General features: G+C 36.0%; 1 protein-coding gene across 5 annotated transcripts in view; it reads left to right on the forward strand.

Moving 5' to 3' along the window:
* Positions 1–19767, forward strand: part of ACMSD (aminocarboxymuconate semialdehyde decarboxylase) — a 44762-nt gene extending 24995 nt beyond the window's left edge. For all 5 annotated transcript variants that reach the window (XM_068687372.1, XM_068687374.1, XM_068687370.1 and 2 more), the window contains 8 exons: positions 1567–1663; positions 4455–4504; positions 5836–6072; positions 8691–8784; positions 10111–10206; positions 10673–10845; positions 19200–19298; positions 19598–19767. In XM_068687372.1, the coding sequence (XP_068543473.1) occupies positions 1567–1663; positions 4455–4504; positions 5836–6072; positions 8691–8784; positions 10111–10206; positions 10673–10845; positions 19200–19298; positions 19598–19660 (909 nt within the window). In that variant the 3' untranslated portion in view covers positions 19661–19767. The remainder of the gene's footprint in view (positions 1–1566; positions 1664–4454; positions 4505–5835; positions 6073–8690; positions 8785–10110; positions 10207–10672; positions 10846–19199; positions 19299–19597) is intronic.
* The last annotated feature ends 1788 nt before the right edge of the window (positions 19768–21555 follow it).

The following is a 21555-nucleotide window of genomic DNA, read 5'->3' on the forward strand; positions in this document are numbered from 1 at the left end:
AAACTGTGTTACAGCTATCAAGTACCTTGACAGTTTGCCAAGGCAGCACAGTTAGATTTGTTGAAGAGAGCTGTAAAATATTCATTAGGGCAGTGTATTTGTGAATGATGCTTGAAGTTAATAACAAATTCAAGGTTAAGAAGTCTGGCTTCCCTGAAGGAGGTGATAGAAACCCAGCTCTTCACTGATTAGTGAAATTTGGTGGGTTATTTCTGTTTTAAAAATAATAACAGGGAATATTCTGATTTATCAGATTTTTATTTAGCAATATAGACAAGTGTCTTGGGGATCCTAAATAAAATATTTTTGTGGGGAAAATAAAGTGGCATTTAGAGAGAAATAATTCCCTTTCCGGAAGTGTCAGAAGACTGCCCTACACTTAGCTTGTGTTTACTGTGAAGGTGAAAGAGTAACTGCTGTGCTTTCTCACAGTTTATCTGGTTTTCTATTTTCAACTGCAAATTCAGTGTCCCTTCTGTCCAGTATGTTTCCTGCATGACCACGCTCACTGATTCCATATCCTCAGATCCAAGATGGAGATCTTGAGGACTTCAGCTATTTCACTTACACCCAAAGTAGCTACAAGCAACCAAATAACACTCAGGCCTTACAACTATTGGTGAATTATAGCTAATCAATTACTTCTAAGCCAACAGAAATACTGTCTGGTCTGTCTTTACAAGATCATAGAAGCATGGTTATGTAAAACCCGGACAAACATTTTCCTTTGCTTAATGTGACGTCATTGTCCTACTCATCATCTTTGCACAGTTGACGTATCAACCAAAAAATAAGTTTGAAAAGGAAGTTTCCATGTTGACAGTTAATGGAACAGTATTAAATTTCCTGACCTTGATAATATTTTGAACTTTGTAAGTTTGGGAATTAGTGGTGGAAGAATGGGAAAGGTATTACCGTAATTCAAGTCATGGTTTATACTGTGTTCAGCTTTGTGCTTTGGTCGTTGTTTTTTGTTTGTTTGTTTGCTTGCTTGCTTTTTCCAAATACAGTTTTTCAGTAATTCTGTTCCTAAGGAGAAAATGTAATCTGAAGACAACGTAATAGGTCTGCTTTTGCCTCAGTATGACTGGTGATCTGAAACAACTGGCTGGAATTTAAGAGAGTTGCACAATTATTTCTGTAGTTATTGGAAGCATTTTATGGTGTTGATTTTAAAAGAACACACGCATACCCAAGGGGAAAATTTAGCACAGATTTAATTAGAGTGTTATCTGGAGGTCAGCATTTGATTTGGAGATAAACTTTGGTTAAGACAGCTTGTATCTTTTCCAAGCATATGGAGTGATACGCACTGCAATATAAAAGGATTTTTTTTCATTTTAAAGAATTAATTCATGTCATCTGAACTATAAGTGTCTATTTTTATAGTCTTTTATTAATTACTATTTTAAAATAGTTTTTGATTTAAAAATACCTGCTGAATAAAAATAAAAGAACAAAAATCTGTCTCTGAATTCCTGTAAAGCACAATATACTCAAGTCACTATATAAATTATCACGTACTACTTTGTCACATTTATAATATATGAAAATGTCATTTCACAGGGACAGGCAAGGATGATGAAGGATGGAAAGGTTTTTAGAGTTATTCAAGAGAACTGCTGGGATCCGGAAGTACGGATAAAGGAGATGGACCTCTCAGGTACCTCTGTTAAGGGACTGAAATGATTGTGTCTCATTCAGAATAACATCTCTGTTAGTGCATCTGAAAATTGTTAATAACCATATCAAAATCAAAAGGTTTAGCAAACTACTTCCTTAATTTAAATCCACTAAAAGTCAGTGAAAAATGTTACGTTTTATATTCAGACTCAAATGGGACATGTTCCAATAACTTTTCTCATTTTCAGTAGCAATTCATTTCCCCACTTTTTTTTTTTCCACAAATGTCAAGAGTCTGCATTTCTTGTAGTTTTTTTTTTTTTTTTTTATGTAATTGTTTCCTTTTGTGATATTTTTTTCTGCTTAGGTGATGCAATTTCATTCCATAAGAATGGAATTACTACCATTACTCTACCATTACTCTTTCAGGAAAGAGTTTTCCTGATTTAGAAATAAATTTGAAAATTTGGCATGTAGTTTATTTTCCTCCAGGTTCCTTCATGCCACTAAACAAGATTTGCAAGATGTGAGACTGAGAATGAGCAAAGAAATTTTTAGTCTGATCAATTATTTTTCTATTTGTAATGGCAGAAAAGAAAATGTATCATAAAAGCAGCACCACAGTATTTCTTCACAAACTAAACAGTGCTTACTTACTTGTGTTAAAAAAAAAAAAAAAAAAAAACACTCTAAAACTGTGTGTTACAGCACCATCTGGTGACTTGTGCTCTAAAAATGTCCCTTTTTATTACTGCACTCCAAAGATACAGGCATCAGCTAATTAAGTGTTTAAAAAAAAATCTTACTGTTTTTCATTCTTTTAATAATAAAGATTGTGGTCTATGTTTATTCCTGACAGTTTACAAAGCTTGTGGCTACTTAGTTCAATGACAACTTTATGTAACACAGACCAAGATGGATCATACTGAAAAAATAAACATCCAAATATGGCATAACTCCACACTGAACAAAGCTAGTAGCAGTCTTTGTAAGATGTTATTTATTCAGAGAAATAACTTACAGCTTGGTTGCTAAAAGGCTTTGTTTATGCAGTGCCCTAGAAATCTTGCCGATGATAAGAAATGGTAGCCAATGTACCAAAGTGACTGAATTAATTCTCATAATCATGTGTCCTAGGTCTAATTAGTGTATAAACCTGTGTCTTGATCTACTCAATAAAACAAACTATAAAGGTAATTCAGGAAAACAAGCTGTAAAGGTAATTAACAACACAGTTCTGTGATACAAATCATCACAATTTTATGGGATAAAATCTTTCAGTTAATCCTAACTGCCTCTTCTTATTATTTTCACCTTGTAAAACTTTCTGAAGAGGTGCTTCCTACCTCTGCAATCAAACCAAACGTGCACTGGTCTGTGTGTCATTGCAGTGGTATGGTTAGTAATGACATGCTTGCCAGTATGGTATATCATCTGCTAATCTCTTTGCACCAAGGGGATTCAGAAAGCTAAGAGAAAACGTATTTGGAATATAAAGTAGAGTTTTTTGTGTTTTTTTTTCCCCCGTACTGATTCATCTTCTTACTAAATCTAGTGTCTGGGATTGTTCAGCATAGAAATCTACCTATGTTAGATTATGTTAAATTTGCTTGGAAATGTAAAAATGGACTGGAACCAGATACAAAGCATTGTGTGGAAAACCTGGAGAAGGTTCTCAAGCATACTAATCAAGTGTCCAGCAGCATATTGGTGCACAATACAACATAGGCTGTACGTAGATTAATATGTCATTGTAGATGTGATTCTTAACCTCCAAACCATGGCTGCTGCACATTATGTTAATCAGATCTTGCAAAGAGAGATGCCTGAGTCAGCTTTTCCTCTTGTTTCCTACTCAAAATAAAGAGAAGGATATAAAGCATTTTGCTAAAAATTTAAGTGCTTTATCAAGGTCATTCTCTTAAATTCTCATAGGGTTTTTCTGCAATCTTTTGGATTAGTATTTTTATTACTAACAGCCATGTTATTTTTTTTTAAAGCATGATAAAATGCATGCATACCTGTTACAATATGAGATGGTGCTGCAATCAGACTAAAATTAAAGAAAAATACATTTATGCATGTAACTGTTTAGTGAAGTCCTAATTACTATTTGTTGTTTGTTCTGTTGTATATTTGTAAAGTTCATTCTTTTAAACACATGTGAGGTTATAGACTTGTCTTTGAACAGAAACCAAACAACGTAGAGTTAATTCTCTACTGCTATCATCAAAGTTATTTCTAACACCAGATAGACTTTCTTATACTTAAAAGCTCAGTAGTACAGCCACAGGATGAATAAAACCTAACACAACACAGATTTTGGAAAGATTTAGGAAAACATTGTTTAACAACCATTGTTAACATAACATTGTTTATCTTTGATCAAATTTACATATTTATTTATTAATTTTATATATATATATAACTATATATAAGAAATGTGACCCAAAGTAAACAAGATATTGAATACTGTTTGTTTAACAAAGATTCATTCATTTATATAACATTAAATTGCTATTTTATTAAATTTTATGCATGCATATCAAACACTGCTAAAATCAAAATACTTAATTTCACAAAATAATCTGCTGTAAGTTTTTTATCTCCTTAAGTAAAACATTGGAATCCTAATAAGCTGATACACCACAAGATTTAATACCATGACCATCAACTAGCCAAAAACAGGTTCTGTTCATACCAAAGTTAGAACATTCTTTCCATTTTAGTAGTTAACTTCTAGGCCTCTGCCTTTCAAACCAAAGTACTTTCTTATTTTCAACATTTTATCAAAAGAATGAAATGTTAATAACTGTTCTTTCCCTTCTCAGGAGTCACAGTCCAAGTCCTTTCCACAGTCCCTGTAATGTTCAGCTACTGGGTAGGTTCCTACTAGCATATTTTGTAATTCATATGTTACAATTTTTCTGAAAAATTCCTCAACCTCCTGTAAATTAGGTGATTGAAATAGGCACTAGAGCACTGAAGTAAATGGGGAATTGTTTTGCTGAGAAAAACGAAAGAAAAAGTAGTCCAGGAATTGGAGGAGCCAGCAGGGTGTCCTGGCAAAGCTCCACTCTGGAGTACACACAGTAATTAAAAATAACCCAGCAACAGAATTTTTGCTGGGGATCTTATCAGGGGGTAGCTGGAAACATGGAGAGAGCATTCACTTAACACAAGTCCCTGGTTAGCAGGAAGGTGTGTATGGACTGATTCCAGGAGTTAGGCATCAATCAGTATCTTCTCATGAACTGAAAATCAAAGGTATTTTTGTGACTTCAGTCCACTTCCTTTTAAATGTGGCGTGGGAGGAGCACTCGTTGACATAGAATCCTTTGAAACTTAAAATTCAGTTGCAAATTGTAGCTAATACGTTCTGTGCACGGCTTGATCCTGAATGCATCAAGGAAGTTAAAATAGTCTGAGAAGATATATCATAGCAATATGATTTTCTCAATACATTCTTAATTTGACTGTTTGAACTTTTTGACCAGAAGTCAAGTAAACAGACATGCTACATGAAGGTCATTGTGTTAAGTCCATGTATAAGTAGTGCCACTGAATTTCAGAATTTCTTGTTGCACGAAATATGTTTAAAATTTCACTCTGATATTTATGGTAATTTTTTCCTCTACGAATATATTAGGGGGAAAACAGCAAACTAATTGGGTGAATATTGCAGTTCCTTAGCTAGATATTGCAGTTCCCTTACTTGAATTATAACTTATCCTTTTCTAAATGTTAGAGAGCTTTGCTCAAATTTTCTCTGTAAAATTCTCGTGCTCCATCATTCCACATTTATTATATTTCTCTCTTCAACTCTGATAATAGGATAGTAAATATTCATTGCTGTGTTTGAAAATCGTTTGCTCAGGTTTTTGCATTTGGATAAACAAAAACAAAGGACTGGTTTACACAATAGACCAGATACTTTAGTGCATCAGCAACCTGGGCCTTCTTACATTCTTCCTGAGCACTAAAGGCAGCCACAGTTGATATAATATTTGAGACAAGAAGGAGAACTTTACCCAGAGGATTTAAAACAAGGCAAAATTTAGCCCTACTGATTTCCGGCCATTCAGAACTGTAAATTTCAAATTCAAACACTGTCTCTGAATTGTTTGCAGTGACATTTATCCAATATCTTCCAAAGGTGATAACATTTGAGAACTATATTTTAATGTACTATTCTGCTTAATATCTTATCAGGCCAAACCTCAGGATACTTTAGATCTATCCCAGATATTAAATAATGACTTAGCTGCTACAGTAAAAAAGTACCCCAAGAGGTTCGTTGGCTTGGGTACGTTACCTTTGCAAGCTCCAGACCTGGCTGTGAAGGAAATGCATCGGTGTGTGAATGAACTTGGCTTTCCTGGAGTACAAATAGGATCTCATGTCAACAAATGGGACCTGAATGCACCAGAACTGTATGATGTTTATGCTGTGAGTAAATGTTTCTTTTTTTATTTGATGGAATTCTGTGACATGGAATTCTGTCTAAAAATATCTTGGGATGTGTTCAATCATCAGCTAAATTTATATATACATTAAAACAATTGACCCTCCTATTCTGCTTAGTGTAAAAGAAAGAACATTTACAGGAGACTGTTAGTAATTTTCTTTAGTGACTGGGAAATCAAGCTACTAAGAACGTTCATTTAAAATTACACAAGCTTTCTTAAAGAGTGCACCTCAAATGTTTTTTAATTGTGGATTCATTTATGCAGCCTGCTTAGACCTGTGAAATAACACTGAGGTCTGAGACTTGTGTTAGTGCTTGGTACCAGGTTTCTTATTCACCCAAGTGAAATCAACACAATCCTACTTTCACACCATGCAGTTACATCTGACTAATCACCAGTGGTCAGAGAGCTTCAGCTTTAATTATACATGATAATTGATCATATGATGTAATGACAAGAAAGTGATATAAAACATCCTGGAACCTACTTCATAATAATGAATAATGAAATCTTTTTATGATATGAATTCTTACCGCAGAGTTGCCTTCTTGGTTTGTGAAGAGAAGTGCAGTGTGAAGTAAAGCATTTCTACACTGTTTGCTTTGGGGTTCAAGTTACTATATCCAATCCTATTGAGATAATTGATAAACTCTCTGAGATTTTCAGAGATTTCAAAGTGAGATACCAATAGAGCCAAAGTATCCTATATGCAAATGGGACCAAAAATTCCAAATGTTTTGGTGATAAAATGAATGTTTTGGTTATAAAATGAGCTTATAGATTGCATTTCTTAAATAGTCTGAGGTTCATTTAGGGATGGCCATTTTTCTAACTTACAGAGTTTCATCAATGTACATTCTTTATCTGTTTCACAGGTTATTATAGGTGTCATCTTGAAATTGATCCATAGAGGTTGTTTTTCAGAATTCTCTATTTACTCAATAATGTTATTAGCACAGCATCTAGGCTGTTTGTTTTCGTGGTCACAAGCAGTCTGCTATCAGCTTCTGCTCTTGGAGATGCACACACTCTCAGACTCGCAGAATAGTTGAGGTTGGAAGGGATGTCTGGAAGTAATCTGGTCCAGGGCCTCTGCTCTAGCAGCGCCACCTACAGCAGTTTGTCCAGGACCATGTCCAGGCTGATTTTGAAGACCTCCAAGGAGGGAGATTCCACAACCTCTCTGGGCAACCTCTGCCAGTGCTCTGTCACCCACACAGTGCAGGAGTGCTTCCTGATGTTTAGGTGGAACCTCTTGTGTTTCAGTTGGTGCCCCCTGTCTCTTGTCCTGGCACTGGGCATCGCAGAGAGCTTGGCTCCATCATTTTTGTACCTTCCCTTTAGGTATTTATATACATTGATAAGATGCCCCTGTGCCTCCTCTTCTCTAGGCTGAATACTCCCAACTCTCTCAGCCTTTCTTCATGGGAGAGCTGATCCAGTCCCTTAGGGACTCTTCACTAAACTTTCTGCAGTAGCTCCACATTTCCCTTGTACTGGGATCTCTCTAATGTACTGTACGTTCTTCAGCTTATGTTTAGCACGTGTAGGAAGAAACCACTGTTATTTTTAGAAATGTTCCTGGATAATAAAGATTGTGAAATTAAGCCATATTTGATACTGAAATTTATCAATCTGCCAAGCCAGTTACTGAATTGCTATTTTCAATTTGCAAACGTATATGACAATTACTCCGTACAATCCAAAAGTTGCAGTTTTATTTATGTATGTGTGGGTAAATAAACCAAAATTCTTCAAATGTGTGATAGTCTCCTTAGCAACAAGAGGAGGTTCAGAAATACAACTGACAAAATGAACCTGTTAAATCCCAGTTAAGGATATGAATGATGTTGATGAGTGTATACTTAAAATTAAGCACATAGTTAAGCACATGGCATTAAGCACATAGTCACAATTGGGATCAGCATCCTATGTTGTTTCTCTGCTTTCCTTTCCAAAGGTAGGAGTAATTGGAAAAATTAATGTATCAGCGTGGACATGGGTTCTTTCTTGATCAGAATGCAGCTAGATTTCTGACTCAGGGTGGATTAGGAACAGTTTTAACTTTTTTTTTTTTAAACCAAGCAGAGGGCCAAAGGGGGCAAATGTAGCACAACAACTATAAAAACTCCTTAATGAAGCAGGAACAATTCTAGAAAACCATCCTAAAATGGTTCTATAAAACATTGTGAGAAGTAATCCTTATATGTGAAACAAAACCAATAGAAGCTTAATTTGAACTGAGTTTTATACTGCAGGATGACTGACGTACACACAGCTAAAAAATGGGTTTGTAGCACATCAATGTGAGGAACACTTGGCTTACTAGAAGGATATTATCATCAGTGTTTCCAACCCTGTAGTCTCAAAAAGAACTTTGAGTCTGAGTGAGGACTTCAGGATATGTACCAGAGGATACGTACCAGAGGAGTAAATAAAACAAACTATTGCTTATAGTTCTTAGAATTTTGCACCTGTTTATATTGCTAGTACTAAAATTTGGTCCAGTTTTGTAGGAAACCTTTAAAGCATAGCTAAAAACTAAGATGCATTTTGGTAGGATTAAGTCAAGATTTAGATGTTTTGTATTTGCTGCAGGCTGCTGAGCAATTAAATTGCTGTCTTTTTGTACATCCCTGGGACATGCAACTAGATGGAAGGATGTCCAAGTACTGGTTTCCATGGCTGATAGGTAAGTTTACGTTTACTTTGCTTAATTTTTGTTTACAGACTGTCACTGGACTAAGTAAAAAGAGTAAGCAAAACCAAACACTGTTCCCTAGAATTTCATTGGACTATTTCCTAGTAATAGGTTGATTGGAGAAGAAATACTGAATCTAAGTTCACATCAACTATAGCTGAAACAACGTGTACTTCAGAAGCTCCCCAGAGATGGAGGGAATTTATCTAGTTTCTGTTTTATTCCCCATCCACTAGGTAAATGTGGATGACATTGAATAACCAGAAGTAGGTTAGCTTGCTACTTAGAAATGGAAATGTTTAAGACTGATTCCACCCTCACTCTTTTTTGTGTTTTTGTTTTGTTTTTCTTTTGTTTGTTTTTCAGAGGTTTGCTCTGCCTCTAGTAGAGATGCTCTGAACAATATATGCAATAAGTATATAATACATGTTCTGCAAAACACTCTTGAAAATCGTAGTGTCCCAAGCAACAGTGCATTATTTTAGAACAATATCAGTTAGTCTTAATCAGAGCAGGCTCTACAACATAGACTTAAAAAGAGATTAAAATTGTTACATTTACCTAACAAAGCATAATAATCTACACTATTTTCCTAATTAGTCTAGAAGACTTTGCATCTGAGAGTACAGAACAAACATGAATTAAAGACACCCTTTTGTGTGGTATAGGTATTGTTTCCACCAAGAAGAGGGTAACTCCAACAGTTCCTTATTTCCAAGCTAAAGTTATGTACATAAATGACATAATATTCTAAATATAATAGGTGTGCTCAGAAATGGAGGGTTGATATAGGAACCTAAACTCCTGTTAGATCCCTAGCACTGGGCATCCAAGCTATTGAGAGATATCAGTTCTTTCTAAACTGTAAGAAATAGGCACCATGTCATAACTAAACCACAGTTCCATGTTGGAATATGCCCCAATGTATCTGCTCTACTTTCCACACAAAGAAAACCCAGAAGCACAGGTGAGAAGAGAACATGGTAGATTCCAGACTTGCCTTTGAGCCAGGATAACTGTGGAGCTAAGCCAGTGAAATGCCGTTCAGGACATAACCCAGCTTGCCAGACAGCTGTCCCTGTGGTATAGGATAAAAAGTGGGTTTAGAATTCAGAAGATCCCAGCTTCTTGTCCCATTTCCTCATTTCAATTAATTAGCATGGAGGACTATGTTCCTCTAGCAGGGAAAATGCATAACCTTTAGCAGCTGCTCTGTAACTTACTTTTTCAGTATGCTCAAGGCTTTTTGAGGAAAATGAAGATAACATCTAAAATTCAAGGTTTGGCCATATATGATAAAGCTTTTTTTGTTCCTAGGCATGCCAGCAGAAACAACTATGGCCATTTGTTCCATGATTATGGGAGGAATTTTTGAAAAATTTCCTAAGCTTAAAGTTTGCTTTGCACATGGAGGTGAGTAATATACTTGGTTTTCAGTTGAACATGGTACAATTGTATTTTCTGCTATACCAGTTAATGTGGTTACCACCGTAAGCCTGCCACCTGCTGAGTACTCTTAGCCCAGTGAGGATATCTGCCAGATGGGTTGCTCATACTAATGTTCTGTAGCATGTTTCAGCCAGTGTTTGAACTCCTATGGTAGCCTTTAAGGAAATTGAGGAGTGAGAGGAGACAGGAGTCAGTTTATGGGCTTAGGGAAAGGAGGAGTAGGGAGCAGTAGGAATTCGGGCGTTACTGTTGTGAAGTGGGGAAAACAAAGAAAGAAGGTAATGAAAGGGAAGGAATAAAAAAATTGCCAGTACAGGGCACTTTCATTCTATGTAGTTAACAATAAAACTTACGTATCTCTTTGTTGATAATGTCACTCTTTCCCTCCTTCATATTTTCAATTTCTGTTGCTAAAAATTTGTCCTTGTAGGTGGAGCTTTTCCATACACAGTGGGGCGAATCTCCCATGGATTCAACGTGCGCCCTGATCTGTGTGCAGTGGATAATAAGGTGGATCCAAGAAAATACCTTGGTTCATTTTACACAGACTCTCTTGTCCATGATAGTGGTGCACTAAGGCTTCTAACAAGTGTAATAGGAGAGGTGAGTTTTAATGCTTCCAGAAGTAGGTAAGTCATTCTGAGATTATTTCTCTCTATGAAATAGCAAAAGGAGAAGAAAGGAAGAAAGCAAGAAAAAGACAGCATATTCACCTAGTTACTATTCACCTAGAGTTATTATAAACTGACGTGCTTCTGTAGTGTTGATTATGTTCCTTACTATAGTAGGGTGCTTTTGAGGTGCTGGTTTTAATCAAGGAAATCATCCACTGTGAGCCAGACTAGTTCACAGAGACTAGTTCCTTGCATAAGGTTAACCAGGATTTAGAACTGCGGGAATGGCAAGACGTTGCATCAGGGAAAGGTCAGGTTGGATATTATGAAAAGATTCTTCTCTAAGAGATGGTGTGACACTGAGACAGGCTCTCCAGAGAAGTGGTCACAGCAACCAGCCTGATGGAGTTCTAGAACCATTTCAACAATGCTCTCAGACATAGGGTCTGGTTTTTGGGTGGTCCTGATTGGAGCCAGGAATTGGCCTCAATGTTCGTGGTGGGTCCCTTCTGACTCAGGATATTCTGTGATTCTAGGATGGGACTGCAAACAAAGGCTGCCTCATTTGGAGCCTTGCTTTTAAATGTCTTAAGTGCATACTTCTTCAAGTGCATACCTGAAGAAATCAAGTAGTATTTCTGCTTGGCAAGTTGTAGGCATTAAAAAGTCAGTAATAAAGATGATTTTTGTGAGCATCCTGGCTAGCACATTAAACATCACGGCCTGCAAAAATATTTTAATTGTTAGAATAGAATGTGAAGAAATCTTTGTACTTTTGCAAACTGTTTAAACACAAACAGTGTGCATCAGAAAAATCCAAGGCCATTCAAATAATTCCTTCTTATTAGTAATTCAAATGATTCCTTCTTATTATGAAATACTCAGGAAGGAGGGGAAGACAGCATAACTCTTGCCAACTTCTAATGGATAGCTACAAATCAACAAGAGGCTTGTATTTGTGTCCTGATCTCTTGATCTCACCAGATAACAAATACAGAAATACAAACTGTTGATGTTGGCTTTCTTGTGTCGACAACTGTATTCATCTTCCTGTATATTAGTTTCTAGGCTACTTAGTACTTCCTCAGGTATGAGACTGTTGTCACCAGGGCCTCTTGTATGACCAAAGTTCAGAAAAACAGCTAAGAAAGATGTTTTCCTTCTTTTTAGAGAAAAAGTTACTGTTGATTTCCCATTTTTATCATTAAAGTCTGAATGGGTTGCTGCAATAAGTCTGTACAAAAACTGATACAGAAATGACTTGCCTGGGTCAACCAAAAATAATAAAGCAGAATAAATTATTGCTTTTCCTTATCTTGGTACTGTGGACCCAGATCACATCTGTTTGAAATCCACGGTTTTTCAGTCTGTGCTGCACAGGAAATCTATATCCTTGAGATTGGACTCAGCTTCCCTACAATACTTTCACTTTTTAGGAAAACTGCATTTGAAGATACATGAAAAATTCAACAGTGACAGCACATATACACCTTGACACAATGCTGTCACAAGATTTTGTGAAGTGTATATACACAATGTATTTATATACGGATACAATAACACTACAGCTATAAGAACAGGAGGGAGAATATTTCTCTCTTAAATCCATCATGAATCAAAAATAGATTTGTAGGAGAAGCCCCATAAAATGTGCAAAGAAACTGCCATGAAGCTTTAGTTCCATTATCAGCAAGAAAGATAAATCCCGGCTTGATTTACTTGTCAGAAGATCTGCTAATGAGCTCTTAGTATTGGCAAGTTCTTATAACATCAGTGGGTATTAACTCAGGTGGCATTTGCCAAGTTCTTTCCAGGCATATTACAGCATTTTTTTGGCAATGTTAGCCCTCCTGAGCACTGATGGAGAGATCTGTGTCAGGGATGAAGTTTTAGGCACCAAACTCATTATTAACAAAATTCTAGGGCTCCAGCCCAATATTGATTTCTGTTAATTTCTGCTACCAACCTTTAAATGGTAAATATATCATGGTCAACAGTACATAACTTTTTATGATGTATTATTACCTTTTGAATGTAACTGTAATTTACAGTATCCAATGGCATTAAGTCATTTTGAGAAAAGATTTGAAAATGTTACTATATGTGATGTGCACTTCAACTTTATAAGATACCTGAAAGCTTATGGAATAACTGTTTGGCACTTGCCTTCTGTTATCTCATTTTCCAAGAAGTCTCCCCGCATCCAGGCCATGTTTGTCATAAGTATATTCTCATTCTACATACAGGCGTAGTATAGCAGGGATGAGTCTAGTTCTTGAATTTTAAATTGCCACATATAGGTGGTCAGATACCTTTGTTGTTGTTATTATTTATTATTATTGCCAAGGAGACAAGACCACTTGCTTGTTTTGTTGTATGCATTTTTAAATGTTGGGAGACATTTTGCCATCATTAGAAAGACCTTGGTAAATTAGAAGCTGTGAGATTCAACATAGCTGAAACCCACACATCCTTTTTTTCTGGTCTGATACTGTTTTTAAGTTAAACTATTGAATTCAAGAGCAAAGCAGGAAAGAAAGTACAACAGGATGCTTAATACATTAATACGTTACTGAGGAGCTTAACTTTTTTTATTTTTTTCTCTTTAACATGCATAGAATTCAAGTCTCAGAGCAGTTCTGCTTTAGAGTAGCAAGTTAGCTTTCCACCTCAAGGCTGTTCTGAGCATGGTGACTGTGGGAATTGTGCTGTCTATGCATCATGCTTAAACTCTTAACTTCCATACCTTGCCTCCTAAGAAGCAACACATAGACTGTATAGCTGGTAATTTGTTGTGGATTGCAATTGCCTAATCTAAAAGTTACTTGGCGTTGTTAAAAATCATGTGCAGGAGCCTCTCCGGTGTCTCTTCCCTTGCCCACAGATTTCTGAAATTAAGCTTCTTGATGCAATACATTAGCTCAGTGTACTGCTTGGGATGTTGGTATCCTTAATTCTCTGAGTGGTTTGAGCTCAGCAATATGACATGAGGTGGAAAGGTCTGGGAGAGGTTACTGGCTGAAGGGAATGGAATAGGGCTTCTGCAACTGATTCTATTCTTTAAATTCAATCTGAGAAACTGGATTTGCTGTCTTTTGTTTTCTATCTGATAGGAGGTAAGTCATCCTCTTCCCACTTTATTGTTCTGCCTATGACATATTAGTGTTGTCATTTAAGTATCTATCTGTGCTTGTACTTGGCTTTTAATGAACACAGTTGTGAAGTCCAGACAATAACAAATGTCTCTGATGATAACAGCAGTAGAATCTTTCCCAGTATAAAAACAGTGCCAGAAACAAGGAATTATTGAAGGAAAATGAAAGATTTAAGATCCAAATAAAAATTCTGCTGTGTACAGTCATTTTACATTAAGTCTGGTCTTGCAGGTATACGTTACCTTTGCACTCTTGTTTTCAACAGCCTCACTGATACTTTGCCTCTTACTCATATTCTCTCATATCTCTGTGATAAGATGGCACATTTTAGTTGTTGTGCCTGTTACCCTTTCTATACACATAAATATTATCATCCACTCTTTGTATCTCTACATAATACCGAATCATGTATTTTACATAAAATTCTTTTGCAACCATTTGCCCCTATGTAGCTTGTAGTCTAGGGAAGAAAGACTCCTTAGGTATATTCAATTTGTGTTGGGTTCAAGCATCTCTCTAGTCCTCTGCTGCATGCCAGAGACCATTCCTGCTTAACTGGTCATTAGAAGATACCTCTCATGGAGTAGTGAGCCTTCACTGGACCTCTGTAGCCTCTCTGGGATCAGATTTGGTTACCCTGTGGAGGATGCACTGCAGGGCTGGGCATTTGTGAAAGCACAGGGATTCCCTTTCAGGCTGCTATTTTTTAGTAAACCCTTTTATTGGTGGAACATGCTAACTTTTATAGCCAATTTCTTTTTTAAAAGTCTTACAGAAATTTAGATGAATTTTATCTTCTTTCCTACTACCTCTTTCTTTCTGGTTTAGGAAGCAGTCCTGCTTTGTTCAGTATAATAATTAATTGTTTCATGAGAGGCAGCTTTCTTTGCCAGGTTGGGTATAATCTGAGCTCGACTGACCAGTTGATAACTTTAGTGAGTAGTAAATCTACTTTTTTCAGTGTGCGTCTTCATTTTCACTATCTCCTTTGCAGAATGTTGTGTTTTATATCAATTTTTCACATTAACAAGCACAAACAGAATGCAGATATCTAAACAGAATAAATGCAGCCATCCTGTCTTGGAGGGGGAAAATACTTGGGTGGTATTGGGTGGTTGGCCTCAGGGCCAGAAAACCGTCTACAGCCTGCTTTATCTACAAGTGCATACACAGTCTTTGACATGACTATATCTGAGTGGGCCATGTGCTGGCAATATAATTAGCCATGCCTGTGTTACATCATTCTAAAATTCCCCTACTCCAAAGGATTCCTTATCCAGAACAGCACTGATAGGATGGAGTGAGCTCTGTTATCTTTAATTCTGAGGGGAGAAGGTGGGGGGAGAAACTGAACAGGTTGAAATCTAAGCTCTACTTTGCAGAGGTTCAGAGCAATGTGAAGTCCATTGAATTAGTAAAATACATCACCTATATAAATTATATGAGGTAGGAAGAGCTTTGAGTCAGGCACATATAATGAGCAGCTATTTATTTTACTGGCTAAAGATCAAGCTGCCAAGAAGCAGCACTTGATGGAAATAGCGTTGTATTTATGGCAGATATTTTCAAGAAAAGTCTCAGTCCAGTGGAACTTCTCATAGAGCCAGATTTCTTTCAAAATAAAGGAGCAGTTTAATTAAAATGAGACTTTCTTCTTTCTTAATGTGAAACACAGTAAGAGTTACGTGTATTTAACGAAGAAGCAGATTTGGCTTCTTGTTGCAATATTTGGCAACCATGGTACTGAAAAGTCATGAGTCAGATCCCAAAAACTCAAATGCTTTTAAGAATTAGAACTTGGAAAGCATTACATTGTCTTTCTCTTTTTCAAAGCCTAGGGCATCTTATCCTTGAAGAAACATATTTTCAAGCTTCACTTTATAACCATGAAGATGAAAAACTTCCCTAATTTTCCCATTAAAGCTGATGTTCTCACATAATACCATTCCAAAAGTCAACTCATGTGTTGGCAGAATAACAAGGGTAAGATGAATAAATGCCAGGCTAAAAACATTGCAATTGGGTCTCTCGCATGACGTGTAACTTTATAAACCAAAGGTTTGAAATAGGACAGCTCTCGGGAGTATAGCTGGGAGCTGTTCAGGAAGGGCATCAGTGTGTGTAAAGATCTGCATACAAGTGGCATCAGGTCCTCAGGGAACAGCCATTACGTGGCATCAAAATGTCATGTGTGGGCCTTGAGCTTATGAATATTAAAATCCAGGGATAGCTCTGAGTCACGTACATTTAACTTCAGCCCTTCTTAGTTTGGGGTGCAGGTTAATTGGAGCCTATCCCAGTTAAAGGAGGCAGGAGTAAACATTTCTGAGAAATACTTTTGTGAGGCTGCAGATTTGCTGCAGTCCTTTGCTCTCCCCACAATGAGGTAGCATGAAGTGAATAAACTAAACAAAAAGTCCCTAAAGATTCTGGCTATAAAAAGTGAAGATCTGGGTTGGCAGACGATTAAATGATTCAGTGCATCTCTGCAAAAACCTCATGGTGATTCTTCAGCGTCCATCACCAGCAGGTAAAACGTTCTCAGGCCAGAAGCTGGAGCTGAACTGGCTATAACAATCTGGCCTTTTCTTGAGATGTATTCCGACAGCAGGAAAGAAGGTGAGATTCAGGAGAAATACAATTTTTCACTGACGTAAGAGGAAGAAACCATGCTTGACATTCTTTGAGATTCATTTCAAGATTCAGGTCTGTACTGCTGTGAAAAAAATTCTCTTGAGCAGAAGGGTCTGTTGAGGCAAATTGTCAGCCATATTTACCTTTCTGAAAGGCTAGAGGCTTCATTAAGGGCTTCATTAAGGCATTGAACGTTAAGGTCTACTAAGGAAAATGAACTTTGCTGATATCTTTATCATTTATACATGTACAATGATAGACAATATGCCAGGAGTATTGTTTATCTGCAGAGACTTCACAGGACTTCTCTGAGGCCAGCTGATAAATACAAGGATTGCAAACCCCGTTTTACGAATGGGTATAAACTGAAGCTCAAAGATTATAAATAAATAGCCTAATAAATAGCAGCAATAATTCTGCTTCTAGATGTTCTCATTAATTTACAGCTCTTAATTTTACCGTTTATGAACAGATCTCCTGAAATACAATGAAACACTGTAAACTAGAGGAAAATAAAATAAAATAATCAAAATAACATATACAGATTATTCCAATGATGGAGTGAGATTTCTTTCTGCTCTGGTATACAGGAAACTTAAACAAGAATGTACAAACCTTCCTGACCTTCTTAACTTTCAGTAATAAGCAACTGAGGAGGTACTTTCTCCTTTACTAAGAAATCCATTTTCCAATATAAAGTTAGTATGCTAATTGGTATTTGTTGTTGTTGTTTAGTTGTTGTATTTTTTTGTGGCATACATTTGTTTTTCATATGTGCAGAAAATGCCTTGGTACCAGATTGCACTTTATAATGAATAAAAGAATGTATTTGGCTGTTTAATCGTACACATACCCAAATATATTTTGTTTAATCTGCATTCAGAAATTGATGCAGTAGACAGAGGAATATAAATTCTCCTGTTCTAATCATATGGCAGGACTTCTGTAATAAATTATAATACAATAATAGAGGAGAGAACAATAGAATTTGTATCTTTGGATTTCCTGTAAGGGTTCCTTTAGACTGTTTCACAGACTCTCTGGTGACATCTATTGGAGGTAAAATAAATAAGCACCATTTGGCAAACAAGGAAAAGAACAATTTCATAAAATAACTGAAATATGTTTTCTTTGTCCTATTTCAGTATTGGCAACTGAATTTAAATGCTATAACAAGTTCCCCAAAATTCATGAGCTTGACTTTAAATTTATGAGACATTTCAAAACATACATTTTTAATGAAAATGGTGGTTTTCAAATATTCATGTCTCTAGGAGATGAAGCTTGAAAGAAAATAGACTTTTGATAAAATCAAGTGAGTTGGCAATATTCAATCTCTAGGGTAGATGATAATATGAGAAATACCAGTGCGGTGTGGAAATGAACATATAACAATACAAACCCATTGAGAATCTGCCTATTCGTTTCCGCCTCTGATAACAGGAGTGATGCATACGGATTCTTACTGAATTTTCTATTCCCTTACTGTTGCTTTCAGAAATAAATCGGATCATGTCACTCAGATTCTCACATACGGGTTTCCAGCTCACAGTTAATACCCAATCCCAGTCAAAGACAATGACATTTTAAGAAAATCCTAGGCTTCCAAAAAATATAGGAAATTCGGAAATGAGATTTTGATTGTATTATCTGAAGCTGAATACCAGATAAATTTTGAAGTTAAATACCAGTTACATATTTTTTGAATTTAAATGTTTGTAATAGTTCTACATTTTACCATGCTTAAGTAGTATCATGTTGCAAGTATTACAGCTTTTAAAGTATTTCATGAAAGATAATTCTGATTGCTTTGGGTTGTTTGTTGTTTGTTTTATTACACATTCTTTTCAAGTATTTATAAATTCTGGTTTGTCTGAGTGAGTGCATTTATGTGTGTGTATACTCAAGAATTTCAAATTCAAGAATCCAAATCCAAGCATCTTTTGTGAGTTTGGTGGAGAACTTCCTGAGATCCTTCAAGAAATCTGCCAAAAGATTTCATGGTCTTTTTGGACAGCAGTGCAGAGCATGCAAGTAACTTCCTTGAACATGAAAAATAATTCAGAAGTAGAAACAGTACTAGTAGGGCAGGAGATGAAAAATAGATGCCATTTTGTAACATTTCAAAGCTGCACCACAATAAAGTTGATCTCCATAGGAAATTACCATTTGTACTTGTACTGTAGTAATCGGAGCAGCCACTCACTTCCCCATGCCCAGGTTTTACATTTTGAATTTTCTGTATATCAGAAATAAAAGTACTCAACACTTTAGTTAGGCAACACAAAAACAATTATGAAACAGACAATACTATTTTTTAAATTTAAATTCCCAAATAATCTCGAATACTTATTTTTAAGCTTTGTTATTTTTGTTGTTTTTTTTTTTTTAATGTAAATTGGAATCCAGAGACTATGCTCACATTCACTTTCATAATGAATCAGTTCAATGTATATATGTAACTTCCTGTGATTTATTCTAAATTCCAGAAAGCATGTGAAACTATATCCTTTGATGATACTACAGAATGTATGATGTGTTTCTTTATCACTAGGACAAAGTTATTTTAGGGACAGATTATCCTTTTCCACTGGGGGAACTGGAACCTGGAAAACTGATTGACTCAATGGAAGATTTTGACCATAAACTGAAGGTATAATTTGGATGGATTTTTTTGGGTTTTGTTTGTTGGAGGGGTGAGGAGGGGAGAGGAGAGGGGAGGGGTGGAGGGAATGTATCATTTTTAAGGCTCTAGTTTTAGACCTGGGGGGGGGGGAAATGAAAAACAGTGGAGTACAGTAATTCCTGCAAAGTTTGGAAGAGGCCCTTCAGTCTCTTTAAAGCAATTCATGAGAGCATTTTAAAGCAAGAGTGAAAGCATCTGAGTAAAAACAATTGACTAAAGTGTGACTTAAATACACACAAACATATGTAAGTGTTTTATTTTTACAGGATAAACTCAAGGCTGGCAATGCTCTGGAATTTTTGGGTCTTAGCAGAAAACAATTCGAATGATTATGAAGATATTAAAAAGACCAAACTTCAGATAAAACATTGACTCCTTAGGGACACTTCAACTTTGCATGTGCAATTGTACTGTGAAAAATAAATTTGACAAGTACATTTCAGTCTACTGTTATTTCCAAAACAGGAACTGGAAATGCATAATATACAGAATTTGAAAGACTACTTTTGCCTTTATCCACTGGCTGAAACTGCAGCATACAGTATGTCAGCCCAGCACTTTGAGCATGTATGCTGACACTTTGTAGATGTGGTAGGCAGAAAAAGGTCTATGCAGGGATGTGTTCTTTTCAGCTGCTGCCTATGCCCCTGGCAATTAATTGATCAAGAACAATTGGAACAAAATGATTGTAGGTGCAAAAATGAGGTATTTGTGTAGATAATACTTTATGCATCACTGTTAGTGTCAGAATAAGTAATGCTGCTTAACAATGGCATGGATTAATGTTAGATGCCTTAAAATCACTTTCTAATGGTAAGGTTGGATACTTTAACTGTTGAGATGTTAATGCTCTTTCCAGTTTCAGTGCTGCTGTAAGTATGGAAAGATGGTTTTCTTTGTAGGCTACTCAAATGGGTTTTCATGATGCCTCAGGAGGGCATCCTCCTCCTGAGAAGTTTTTATGCTAGTCAGAACAATGCTGTTGTTCACTGAGACTCTCCATCCTCATGTGCACATTTGTTTGCTGCATCAGGTGTCACCATTTTTGTTTAGTCTCCAGCAACTCCAGGAAAAATAATATTAGGCAGAGTTTTGTTTGCGGCTGTGTCTGTAACTGTCCTTATAAGCACAGAATGAACCTGAAGGATTCAGCAGGTCCTGCTGATAACAGCCTCTGTTGGACTCCTGAGAAGGCTTTGTCCTTCTTTATAGAGTTAAAAAAAAAAAAAAAAAAAGTGAAAAAAAAAAAAGTGTGTACAGTTTAATTATATGTTTGCTCAAATATTGCATTTCAATCTGTCCTTTATTGCTTCTCCAAATATACCCCATTAAAGACTAATGGATATCAGAGGCAACGCAGTAGTAGTCAGCAACTCAGAGATTTGGGCCCTGTGAATATTAGCTAAGAGGGGAAAAAAAAAAAAAGCCTAAAATAAAACATCTTTAACAATATTAATTGTCCTCAGGTTTGCAAGACTTCTGTTGATTATTTAAATATCTACATGCAAGTATTGAGTTAACTGACTGATTTTTCAACCAGATTGTTTTAATTAAATTTCAAAGTAGAAAAAAGGCAACTTTCTTCTACCTTCAGTATGTTTGATTTTCACAGACGTTGAAATGGATTTAAGAGGAAAATATGTTATGATTCCTCCAATACATTTTAATCAGATTAATCAATTAATTCTTCAGCTTTTTAATGATCAAAACCTGTTAAGTGAGAATGCACTGTTGTATCTTCGGGGACAGAGGTCACAAGCTTACCCAATAGCAAACCCAGTATTTAATTACCTTCACCTATGACTGAAGGGGTGATTGCAGCACTCTGCATGACAAGTAAGTAGTGCATACCCTGCATAAATCATATTCATTATGTACTGTCATTATTTAATGATGTTCTACTTATTCTTGATGTATTAAGATTTTTAAGCCAGGGATATAATTCTCTGTCTTCCTTTTTTTTTTTTTTTTTTTTCCATTAACAATGCTGATTGATGTAAATATAAATTACATAGACAAGAACATTCCTAATACTATTCCATGAGTTTTTAAGGGAACTAAAAATATACAGAGAACACTCGAGTTCCAAAAGTTTTACACAATGATTTAAACAATGAGGTAAAACATTGCACTTCTTTAAGATTGCTAAGGGCCCAAAAATACGATGGCAAAATATGATGGCAAAGATAAACTCCTAATGACAACAGAAGCCTTGGTAGTTGAA

The sequence above is a fragment of the Anas acuta genome, chromosome 6 (genome assembly GCF_963932015.1).
Source record: "Anas acuta chromosome 6, bAnaAcu1.1, whole genome shotgun sequence".
Taxonomy (NCBI): Eukaryota; Metazoa; Chordata; class Aves; order Anseriformes; family Anatidae; genus Anas; species Anas acuta.